General features: G+C 44.5%; 1 protein-coding gene across 3 annotated transcripts in view; it reads left to right on the top strand.

Annotated features, from left to right (window-relative positions):
* The window catches only part of ZFP64 (ZFP64 zinc finger protein), a 99,467-nt gene that overhangs the window by 15,776 nt on the left and 71,564 nt on the right, over positions 1 to 12,127 (top strand). For all 3 annotated transcript variants that reach the window (XM_033186762.1, XM_033186760.1, XM_033186761.1), the window contains exon 3: positions 10,927 to 11,088. In XM_033186762.1, coding sequence (XP_033042653.1) covers positions 10,927 to 11,088 — 162 coding nt within the window. The remainder of the gene's footprint in view (positions 1 to 10,926; positions 11,089 to 12,127) is intronic.

The following is a 12,127-nucleotide window of genomic DNA, read 5'->3' as shown; positions in this document are numbered from 1 at the left end:
CTCCGTGACCATTCCCAAAGTTTATGTCTTCTTTGTTCAGAAGGAAAGTCCACACCAAACCTGAGCGTCTTAGTCCTAGTTTGGGTTTTTTTAAGAGATTGGGCGGTAGGGGGAAGGTCTCACTCTCTCGCCCAGGTTGGACTCGAACTCTTGGGCTCAAGCGATGCTCCCACCTCAGCCTGGGTCATAGTTGGGACTTAACGGCAGCCGCCAATACGCCTGGCTGCAGGATTCAATTTCAGAGCAAGAGAGTCGATTGGCCCAATTGCTGTTGGGTGTCTTCCACTGCACCAATCAGCGATGGCAGAGCAGGGGCGTGGTCAGGATTTCCACCAGGGCTCACCCCTGGGGAGGAGTGTTTGGGTCGGTCTAACGCCCTCTGTGGACGGTAAAGGCGCTTTGGGAACAGTGTAAGTGAAAAGGGTGAATCTTCTCTCAGAAAGTGAATTCTTTTGGGGGCGGGGATGGGAAGGGAGGGGGACGGAGTCTCGCTCTGTCACCCAGGCTGGAGCGTAGTGGTGCCATCGCGGCTCACTGCAACCTCTGCCTCCTAGGTTCAAGAGATTCTCCTGCCTCAGCTTCCCAAGTAGCTGGGATAACAGGTGTGTGCCAGCACACCCAGGTCATTTTTGTATTTTTTGTAGAGACGGGGTTTCGCCATGTTGACCAGCCTGGTCTTGAATTCCGGGGCTCAAGCGATCCTTCGTCCTCGGCCTCCCTAAGTGCTGGGATTCCAGGCGTGCGCCACGGCGCCCAGCAGGATATTATCATATATTCAGGTCTCTTGATTTTTGTGTGTGTGTTGTTTTTTGCAGTGTTGTTCATGCTTAGGATTCTCATTTAGGGTTCTTGATCTCCAGGCAAGTATCCCAAATGTAAACTAAGAATTCACTATCTGGTGGCTCACGCCTGTAATTCCAGCACTTTGGGAGCCCTAGGTTCTCAGATCCCTTGAGGTCAGGAGTTTGAGACCAGCCTGGCCAACATGGTGAATCCCTGTCTCTACTAAAACACAAAAATTAGCCCGGCATGGTGGCCGACGCCTGGATTCCCAGGCAAGCGGGAGGCACATGCCACTGCCCTCCAGCCTGGGAGATAGAGCCAGACTCTCAAAAACAAAACAAAACAAAACAAGACAGTATCCTTAATCTGTAAAAAGCATTTACAAATCAGGAAAAAAATAAAAATTCCAATAGAAAAAAAACAAGCTAATAGAATAAACCGGAAGTTCACCAAATAAGGCATGTCGTTGGAAGAATAAATGTTGAAAGGGAGTTTAATCTCACTAATTACATATAAAGGAAATGCAAATTAAACTCAAGTGATCTCATTTTGTCCTGTCAAGTCTCTCTGTGACAGCCAAGGTTAAGGGGAAAATGCAAATTATTTCAGTTTTCTGAAAGGATGTTATATAATCACCAAGTAATAAAACATTCATACCATTTTAACCCAACTCTTCAATGTCAAGGAATGTACCCAAAGAAACGAGGGATAAATTTAAACTTCTGGACAGGTTTTACTCTTAAAAGTCAATTCCTAGTTATCTCCTCCACGTCCAAGAAAGGGAAATGGTTAATTAAACTATTCAGCAACCAAAATGATGAAATATTATGTGGCCATTAGAGGTTGTATTTTTGATGAATGACAACATGATGTTTTAACATGGCAAAAGTGTTTAATTAAAAAAAAAATGATTTAAGCCATGATCCTAGTTTTATACTTTAAAGATACATTTTATACTTTTAAAATATATTTACTTTTTTATTTTTTTTGAGACGGAGTCTCGCTCTGTTGCCCAGGCTGGAGAGCAATGATGTGATCTTGGCTCGCTGTAACCTCCGCCTCCCGGGTTCAAGCAATTCTCCTGCCTCAGCCTCCCGAGTAGCTGGGATTACAGGTACCCACCACCACACCCAGCTAATTTTTGTATCTTTACAAAACACAGACAAGGTTTTGCCATGTTGGCCAGGCTGGTCTCGAACTCCTGACCTCAGGTGATCTGCCTGCCTCAGCCTCCCAAAGTGCTGGGATTACAGGCGTAAGCCACCACGCCCAGCCTTAAAATATATTTTCTATATAAAAAAGAGGTTAGCCTTTTAGCTGATCATTAATTCAACAAATGTTCTTTGAGCTCCTCCCCTTCACCTGGTTCTGTGGTAGGTGCAGGGGGAACAGTAATGGAAAGAAACAAGGGTCTGTCCTCACTTACCTCCTCCAACCAAATAGAAGAGAGAATAGTCATTAAATAATTTCTCAAGTAAGTATTTAATCAAACAAGGGTCTATCCTCACTTAACTCCTCCAACCAAATAGAAGAGAGAATAGTCATTAAATAATTTCTCAAGTAAGTATTTAATCACAGTAGCGATAGGAGCTTTGTATAAAAAGTAAGGATGTAGGCTGGGCACCGGTGGCTCACATCTGTAATCCCAGCACTTTGGGAGGTCGAGGCAGGCAGATTACTTGAGGTCAGGAGTTCAAGACGATCCTGGCCAACATGGCGAAACCCCCATCTCTTCTTAAAATACAAAAATTAGCCGGGCCTGGTGGCACGCATCTTTAGTCCCAGCTATTTGGGAGGCTGAGGCAGGAGAATCACTTGAATCTGGGTGGCGGAGGTTGCTGTGAGCCAAGACTACACCACTGCATTCAGCCTAGGCAACAGAGCCAGACTCCATCTCAAAAAAAAAGCAAGAATATGTATTGCCATGTTTTGACAGCATTGGGAAGTTTTTTGTTTTGTTTTTCTAGAGACAGCCTTGCTCTGTCACCCAGGCTGGAGTGCACTGGTGCCATCCTAGCTCACTACAGCCTAGAACTCCTGAGCTTAAGCCATCCTTCCACCTCAGCCCCACAATTAGCTGGGATACAGGCACACACCATCACACCTAGCTATTTTTTGTATGTTTTTGTGGAGACAGCATCTCCCTTTGTTGCTCAGGCTGATCTCAAACTCCTGGTCTCAAGTGATCATCCTGCCTCAGCCTCCCAAATTGCTGGGATTATAGGAATGAGCCTGGACAACAAAAAAAAAAAACTTAGCCTAGTTTTTTCTTCTCTGCACTTTTCTATGTAGAGAAGAAAATCGTAAAATTCATGTTAATTTTTATTTTGCAAAAATTAACATTGTAATTTAAAAAGAGAAAAGGATTTGTTAAATGGAATTTTTAAGTTGAAGAAGGGAAGGAGGAAGCAAATTAGATAGGGAGATATCAAAGCTGTCTTGAGATGTCTGAAAGGCAATTTGGTAGGAAAGGAGCTACAGTTGGTTCATGTGAGCCCTAAGGCACCACAGAGACAAACTTCAGAGAAATAGATTTGGATTATCTATGAAATTCATATAATAGTCATACATTTTAAGCAACATCATGATCAAACAACTCAGTATGTCCCTGCTACAAACCAGAACTAAATATAATAAGCAATTCTCAGATGCACACCTGAACACGCAGGAAAGAAGGGAAATCCCCTGGAGCCAGAAAACAAAACCAAAAGCAGCAGCAGGTGTATGAGGCTGTGAGCGTCTTGTGGTATCGGGGACAGGGTCTGATCTCACTAAACAGGAGACTTGATTTTAATGGCCATACCAAGGTAGGGGCTGAAGCCCTGAGCTCTTGCAAAAAGTTAGACATAAGACCCCTACATAAAGAGGTGGCCCTTGCTGCATTCTCGGTGAAAAGAGGGACTAGAGAATATTCTTGGGGGGTGGGCAAGTCACACCTCTACTGGAAGCACTTCCCCCCAAGGTGATGAGTCATCCCGCCTCAGCAGATGTGGGGCATTTCACTTTCTTCTAGGGTGCTCTGAGATTCCCCAAGGCCCATGTCACTCATTATGCCAAACCTGAATAAAGACAAATAATAACCTATTGTGCATGGTTACCATAATGTCCACTGAGAACTCTCAAGAACTTGCAGTGTGCCCGGCTCGCAGTACGCCTTATCCTTCCCTTGAATCTTTACTAGAACAACAAGATCTAAGCTCTGAGATCACTGCAATATCCCCATTTTACCAACAAAAGAACTGAAGAGCAGAGAAGTGACTTGGTCAAGGCTCTACAGCTATTGAGTGGAGACAGAGGTTGGTCCAGGGTCATCTGACTGTGCACACACACACACACACAGACACACACACACACACCCCTGTCAATGAGTGGTGGCTCCAGCATCAAATCACATGCACATACCCAAGTTTGTCCAAGTTCAGTCTGACCACACACACACACACACACACACAGACTCACCTGGGGATGAGTAGGTACTCTGGCATCAAATTGCATACAAACACCCAGTTGGTCAGGCGCGGTGGCTCACGCCTGTAATCCCAACACTTTGGGAGGCCGAGGCAGGCGGATCACTTGAGGTCAGGAGTGTGAGACCAGCCTGGCCAACACGGTGAAACTCCATCTCTACTAAAGATACAAAAACTAACTGGGCATGGTGGCAGGCACCATGACTGGGACTGAGTAGTCCCAGCTACTCAGGAGGTTGAGGCAAGAGAATCACTTGAACCCAGGAGGCAGAGGTTGCAGTGAGCCGAGATCATGCCATTGCACTCCAGCCTGGGTGACAGAGCAAGACTCCATCTCAAAAAAAAAAAAAAGAAAGAAATTGGGGAGGCCGAGCAGATGGATCACCTGAGGTCAGAAATTTGAGAACAGCCTGGCCAACATGATGAAACTCTGTCTCTACTAAAAATACAAAAATTAGCCAGGTGTGGTGGTACGTGCCTGTAATCCCAGCCACTAGGGAGGCTGAAGCAGGAGAATCACTTGAACCCGGGAGAGGGAGGTTACAGTGAGCCGAGATGGTGCCATTTTACTCCAGCCTGGGCAACAGAGCAAGACTCCATCTCAAAAAAAAATAAAATAAAACACCCAAATTGGTCCAAGGTCAGTCTGACCATACATGCTCACACATGCACAGAGACAGACAGACACACACACATCCCCCCGGGGATGAGTGGCTATTGTGCCATCAGATCACATGCGAACAACCAAAGGGAATGAAGAAGGCCTCTGGTCACCAGCAGTCTCTCAGTGATTACCATAAGCCTTTCCCTGGGGTGTCTCTGCAGGTCCTGCTGTTCACAGCAGATTCTAGAAAGGCCATGTGTGTGTGAAGGGATGCCCTTGATAAATCCAGCCAGGAGGTGCCAGCAAGCCCACTATCTGGATGAGAGTCTTTAGCACCCGATGCCCCTTTGTTGCTATTGAATTCCGGACACCTGCAACAGAATACTATTAATATAATAATTATATGCTTCCATGTTTTATATTCATATGTTACCTTCTCACTGAGGCCTTCCTGGACCTACTTAAAACTGCATGCTCGCTGGATGCGGTGGCTCACGCCTGTAATCCCAGCACTTTGGGAGGCCGAGGCGGGCAGATCACGAGGTCAGGAGATCGAGACCATCCTGGCTAACATGGTGAAACCCTGTCTCTACTAAAAATACAAAAAAATTAGCCAGGCGTGGTGGCCGGCGCCTGTAGTCCCAGCTACTTGGGAGGCTGAGGCAGGAGAATGGCGTCAACCCGAGGGGGCGGAACTTGCAGTGAGTGGACATCATGACACTGCACAAAGCAATACTCTGTCTCAAAAAACAAAAAACAAGCAAACAAAAAAAGTACATGCCCACCAGCATTTTCTGGTTCCCTTCCCCGCTTTCTTTTTCTTTTTTCTCTTTCTTTTTTTTTTGAGACGGAGTCTCGCTCTGTCGCCCAGGCTGAGTGCAGTGGCCGGATCTCAGCTCACTGCAAGCTCCGCCTCCCGGGTTCACGCCATTCTCCTGCCTCAGCCTCCCGAGTAGCTGGGACTACAGGCGCCCGCCACCTCGCCAGGCTAGTTTTTTGTATTTTTTAGTAGAGACGGGGTTTCACTGTGTTAGCCAGGATGGTCCCGATCTCCTGACCCCGTGATCCGCCTGTCTCAGCCTCCCAAAGTCCTGCTTTATTTTTCTCCATAATATTTACACCACCTGATTTACACACTATGTATTTAAATACTTATTGCCTGCACCACTCCTAACTAGAATGTCAGCTCCATGAGGGCAAGGATTTTTGTCTCTTTGGGTCAGGGCTCTGTTTCTAGTGCTTAAAACAGTTCCTGGCACACAGTCAGTACAGTACCTCATAAACATTTGCTGAATAAATTAGTGAATAAAGTCATCAGTAACAGCAACTTGACATGCCTGGTTTCTGATCATCATAACGTCCTAGGAGACAGGAATGGAAATTGTCCCCATTCTCCAGGTAAAGAAACTGAGGATCAAGGAGGTAAGACCTCACAGCCTAAGCTCTGGAGCAAACCCTTTCTGGTCTATAGCCATCTACTTTGGGATGACTCAGGTTACATGGGATTAGCCCTGCCCCCAAAATAATCCCTGCACCTGGGTTCCTGAATCCCTTTGCTGTTTTTTGTTTGTTTGTTTATTTTTTGTTTGTTTGTTTGTTTGTTTGAGACTGTCTGCCTCTGTCACCCAGACTGGAGTGCAGTGGCATGATCTCAGCTCACTGTAACCTCTGTCTCCCAGGTCCAAGTGATTCTCCTGCCTCAGCCTCCTGAGTAGCTGGGACTACAGGTGCACACCAGCACGCCCGGCTAATTTTTGTGTTTTTAGTAGAGACAGGGTCTCACCAGGTTGGCCAGGCTGGTCTCAAACTCCTGACCTCAAATGAGCCGTCCGCCTCAGCCTCCCAAAGTGCTGGGATTACAGCCGCACCCGGCTCTTTGCTGTGTTTAACCTACCCACTCATGATGCTTCCTGCTTCCTCTCCAAGACACCAAAGCCCAGGCAACAAAAGTGAAAATAGACAAATGGGACTACATTAAATTTTTGTTTTGTTTTGTTTTGTTTTTGAGATGGAATTTTGCTCTTGTTGCCCAGGCTGGAGTGCAGTCACATGATCTGGGCTCACTGCAACCTCCACCTCCCAGGTTCAAGCGATTCTCCTGCCTCAGCGTCCCAGGTAGCTGGTATTACAGGCATGTGCCACCACGCCTAGCTAATTTTGTATTTTTAGTAGAGACGGGGTTTCTCCATGTTAGTCAGGCTGATCTCGAACTCCCTACATCACGTGATCCACCTGCCTTAGGCTCCCAAAGTGCTGGGATTGCAGGTATGAGCCACTGTACCCAGCTGGGAGTACATTAAATCTTAAAACTTGTGTGCATCAAAGGAAACAGCAGAAATGAAAATACAGCCTATGGAATGAGAAAATATTTGCAAATTATACATCTGAGAAGGAGTTGATATACAAAATACTACTGCATTTCCCTCTGCTGGGACTTGCCCAGGCTTATGGTAGAGGACAGTTAAGAGATGGAGCCCAGCCAATCCCTGGGGAGAGCAGAAAGTGGCAGGAGGGTGAAGGGCCTACCACCTACCTTTCAAGAGAGTGCTGAGGAGCCTGTGAGCTGACTTGTAGGGAGGGCCTGGCCATCCATACTCATCCCACAGTGAACACCTTCCAGCACAGGGGGTCACTTGTACAGGAAGTTGTAGAGCAGAAGGTTGGGAGGCCATGGGAGTATGACCATGACCCAGCACCCTGGTTTTAGCACCAAAAATTCTTGAGAAACCCCAGTCCAAGGCAAACAGGGATGGTTGATCATCCTAGCTTATGAGCATTTCAGTTGAGAGTTTGATGCACAAGTGCCAGAGTCTGGTTCTATTGAACTGTAATATATCCCCTTTGACATTTATTGAGATTCAACCATGGCCACATCCTGTGCTACTGAATTCTCGTGTTAAACTTTGCAACATCCTTATGAAGCGGGCATGGTGATTTTCCCCATTTATAGTGAGAAAACAAGTTCAGTGAAGTTATATGACTGGCCTGAGGTCACATCCACAGTGAATGGTCAAACCTGGACTTATATCAGTTTGAAGATGCATTTTAACATATCTGAAACAGTGATGCATTTTAGAATCAGTGAGATTTCTGTCAACCAACAGGCAGTCCAAAAACATTACTTTGCTGTGCATATGAACAAACCTGATTTCAGTGGGTCACATTTTTCTCACCTCAGCTGCGTGGTGTGCAATTTTGGAACTATATGTCTTGAGTTTAATTGCTGTTTAAAATGTCTTCCAAGATGTTGCATAATGAAGCAAGTTGAAGATGAAAAGTAATTGCTTACCCAGAAATGCCTGAAAACAGTAACAGGGGTAAATTTGGTATTAATGAAGCAAATCTGCATTGTTGGAGGAGTGACTGCAATTGCACGTTCTTGCAAAGCAACAACCAAGAAAGGTGGAATTCCTCATATAGACAGAGCTGGGTGAAGTTCTACTGCCAAGATAGATGGAAAAGGATGGTCTCTGCTAGTGGTTCTTAAACTTGAGTGTGTATCAGGATCACCTGGAGGGCTTGTTAGAGCACAGATTGTTGGGTGCACCCCCAGAGTGTCTGATTCAGTAGGTCTGAGATGGGGCCCAAAAAATTTGCCTTGGTAACAAGTTCCCAGGCAGCTCCAATGCTGCTGGCTAGGGACCATGCTTTGAGAACCCAAGCAGAGCAAGAGAAACCGGGGGAAATAGCCAGATCCCACAGAGTAAATGAAAACATTTCAACAAGAGGCAAGTACAACTGATTCATGCGTCAGAGATACTTGGCATGAAGACAGGAAATATCAGTTTGTCGGAATCTTTCAGCTGACTTTAAACTGAAGCCCTTGACTTCCCTACACATACTTCCATTGAGAAAAATGGAAACTATGGCTTTACTCAAATACCAAATGCTGACAGCACCAAGGTATCATTTGACATGTATCAGAGTGATATGGTCACTACTGAAGGTGCCAAAGAGATGGACATCAGGAACCTGAGTTTCCTGCCAAATGTCCAAAGAAGTCAAGAAAAGCCCATTTGATAAATATAAAATAAAATACCTCAAAAAAGAAAGCGGTGTCATCATGTGTTTAATTGGCAGCCTTTTTATCGTATATGAAATTATGATGCATTTTACAATCTAAAACATCCTAGATTCAAAGAAATATAGTGTTTGTTTTAAGAGAAAACATAACTAGCACCTGGAGCCTGTGGCATGGATATTAGTGCTTTGGACAAAGCTAAAATAAATAGTGATGTTAGGCCTGTGCCTAACATCATCTGTAAATAAATGTCAAAAATGTCAAAGGTGGTGTCTGAGTGACTGAAGTTTGGGAAACAGAATATTACAGTGGCTTTCAAAATCATCACTAAGGCCTATTAGCCTGAAAGGTTCACTCATTGAACAAGCCTCCATTGGTCATATTTACTCCATATTTGAAGACAAATCTTCATGTGACAAATTACATTCTAAGAAAGATAGAACCAAAAAGAGAAAGAGGAGGGAAGGGAGGAAGGAAGGAAGGGGAGGGGAAAGGAGGGGAGGGGAGGAGAGGGAGAGAAGGAGAGAAGGAAAGAAGGAAGGGAGGGGAAGAGAAGGAGGGAGGGAGGAAGGGAGGGAGGGAGGAAGGAAAGGGAAAGAAAGGAGGGAAGAAGGGAAGGGAGGAAAGAAACATGCTTAAGTCCCAGACTGTAAATGTAGTTAGCAAAGTAGTCACAGAATTTTTTATAACGAAAATATTTGAGACTGCCTATCTTGTCTTTTAAATTTTATTTATTTATTTTTTGAGATGGAGTTTCGCTCTTGTCACCCAGGCTGGAGTGCAATGCCACAATCTCGGCTCACTGCAACCTCCACCTCCCACGTTCAAGCAGTTCTCTTGTCTCAGCCTCCAGAGTAGCTAGGATTTCAGGCACCTGCCACCATGCCTGGCTAATTTTTGTATTTTTAGTAGAGACGGGGTTTCACCATGTTGACCAGGCTAGTCTTAAACTCCTGACCTCAGGTGATCCACCCGCCTCGGCCCTCCAAATAATGGGATTACAGGTGTGAACCACCACACCTGGCCTACAATTATATTTTATATTAAGTCTGTGTTTTGCTATTTTTTTTTTCCTTTTGCATCAGAACCTCAGTAAGAGTACAAGGAAATTTTTTGAGGGGGAAAATGCTGAGGAGAATGTCAATTAGACTAGTTTTGCCCCAAATCCCTTCTATCAGTTCCCTTTTGGTGTTTTATTAGGATTTTGTCCTATAGCTTAGAAAGCACCTAAGGCATTTGGCTGCAGCTAACAGAAAATTTAGCTGGCATAAATTATAGAGACATAAATTATAGGGACATTTCTTGTTCGTTTGTTCATTTAAGAAGTCTAGGGCAGGCATGGTGGCTAACATTGTAGGAGGCCAAGACAAGTAGATCGTTTGAGCTCAGGAGTTTGAGACCAGCCTGCACAGCATGTCAAGACCCCAGTCTCTACAAAAAATACAAAAATTAGCCGGACATGGTAGTGCATGCCTGTAGTCCCAGCTACTCGTGAGGCTGAGGTGGGAGAATTGCTCAAGCCTAGGAGGCCGAGGCTGCAGTGTGCTGTGATTGCGCCACTGCACTCCAGCCTAGGTGACAAAGTGGGACCCTATCTCAGGAAAAAAAAAAAGAAAAAGAAAAACGTATAGATTTGGGTGGTTTCGGAGTTCTGATTCCGCATCTGATTTTCATGTTTACCCTTACGGTTATAGAATGGCTGCCACAGATCCGGGCATTGCATCATCATTGCAGCATGTACAAAGATAGGAAGTACAGCAGCCAGAGCAACAAGATGAGTTTTTCTCAACTGCGTCGTTTTCCATCTGCCCTGCCTACCCTTTCCCCCCATGCTATTTTAAATCAGGGAGGACAATCTTTTACAGAAGCCTCCCAGCAAATGCTGTCTAGTGTCTCATTAGCTAGAACTGGGTCACATGATCACTCTGAAGCCACAAAGGAGGCTGGGAAAGCAAACTAGTATGTGCATTCACTCTACAAAGGAAAGCAGGCAGAGGGCATAGCTAGAGGGCATTTATATTAAGAAAATTAATAATCACCATATCTTTTAGTTTCAGCTCCAGAATTTGTTTTTGAACATGGCTATCAAACTTATCTGCCCACGGAAAGTAATGAAAACCAAACAGCCACTGTCATCTCTCTCCCTGCCAAGTCACGCACCAAAAAGCCCACAACGCCACCTGCTCAGAAAAGGCTTAACTGTTGCTATCCAGGTAAAGGCAGCGTTATGTTCTACTTGTGTAGAAGGTGTGACATGTAACCAGGCTCCAGGGCTTTTCCTCATGAGTTCCTGACAAGTGCTCATGGAAGTGCCCCAAACTAGCTGGCATAAAAATCAGAGCCCCCTGGAATTTGCATCAGCACATACAACCTGTCTCCCACTGGGGTCATTCTGCACCTGGGTTCTAAGACTTTTCTAGCCATAGGCCTTTGAAGTGGAATTTGAAAATTTCAGGTTGCTGTAAATTTTTTTCCTATGCTATAGCTTAGGAAGATATCCAGTAAACATTTTCTTTCCTTACCTTGGTTTTAATGTACTTGGAAATAATATCGGACATACAGAAAGTTTGCAAAAATTGTACCAAAAAAATCCCTGTGTGCCCTTCATCTAGATTCCCCAAATGTTACCATTTTATTATATTTGCTTTGTCATTCTTTGTATATATACAAATATATATACAAGTGTAGTTTTCCCCAAACCATTTGAAAGTTGCTGACAATGCGATGCCCTTTTGTTCCTAAATACTTCAGTGTGTATTTCCTAAAAACCAGAATATTCTTTTAAATAACCACAGGACAAGCATCAAGATCAGAAAACTAACATTTTTAGGTACTATTATCTAACCTTCTGACCTGAGTCAGATTTCATCATCAAGTGTCCCACTGATGTCCTTTCTACCATTATCAAAAGAATGACATTTTTCCCCTCAGGATCCAGTTTCCAACCAATTATTACTGATTGCATTTAGATTTTATGGCTTTCATTTCCTCTAATCAGGAACAGTTAAGCATTTATCTTTCATAAGCTTGACATTTTTGAAAAGTATAGGCCAGTGATTTTGTCAAAAGGGCCTCAGTTTGGGTTCATTTGCTGTTTCCTTATGATTAGATTCAGGTTACGCAGTTTTGGCAGGAACCACAAAATGACATTGTGTCTTTCCTGGTCATCACATACGAAGGCATGTGAGATCTCTTTTTCCCCATACTGTGGTGTTAACTCTTGTCACTTGGGTAAGGACGTTTCTGCCAGTT

The sequence above is a fragment of the Trachypithecus francoisi genome, unplaced genomic scaffold (assembly GCF_009764315.1).
Source record: "Trachypithecus francoisi isolate TF-2019V2 unplaced genomic scaffold, Tfra_2.0 Lachesis_group21, whole genome shotgun sequence".
Taxonomy (NCBI): Eukaryota; Metazoa; Chordata; class Mammalia; order Primates; family Cercopithecidae; genus Trachypithecus; species Trachypithecus francoisi.
This window is presented reverse-complemented; position numbering and strand designations above follow the sequence as displayed.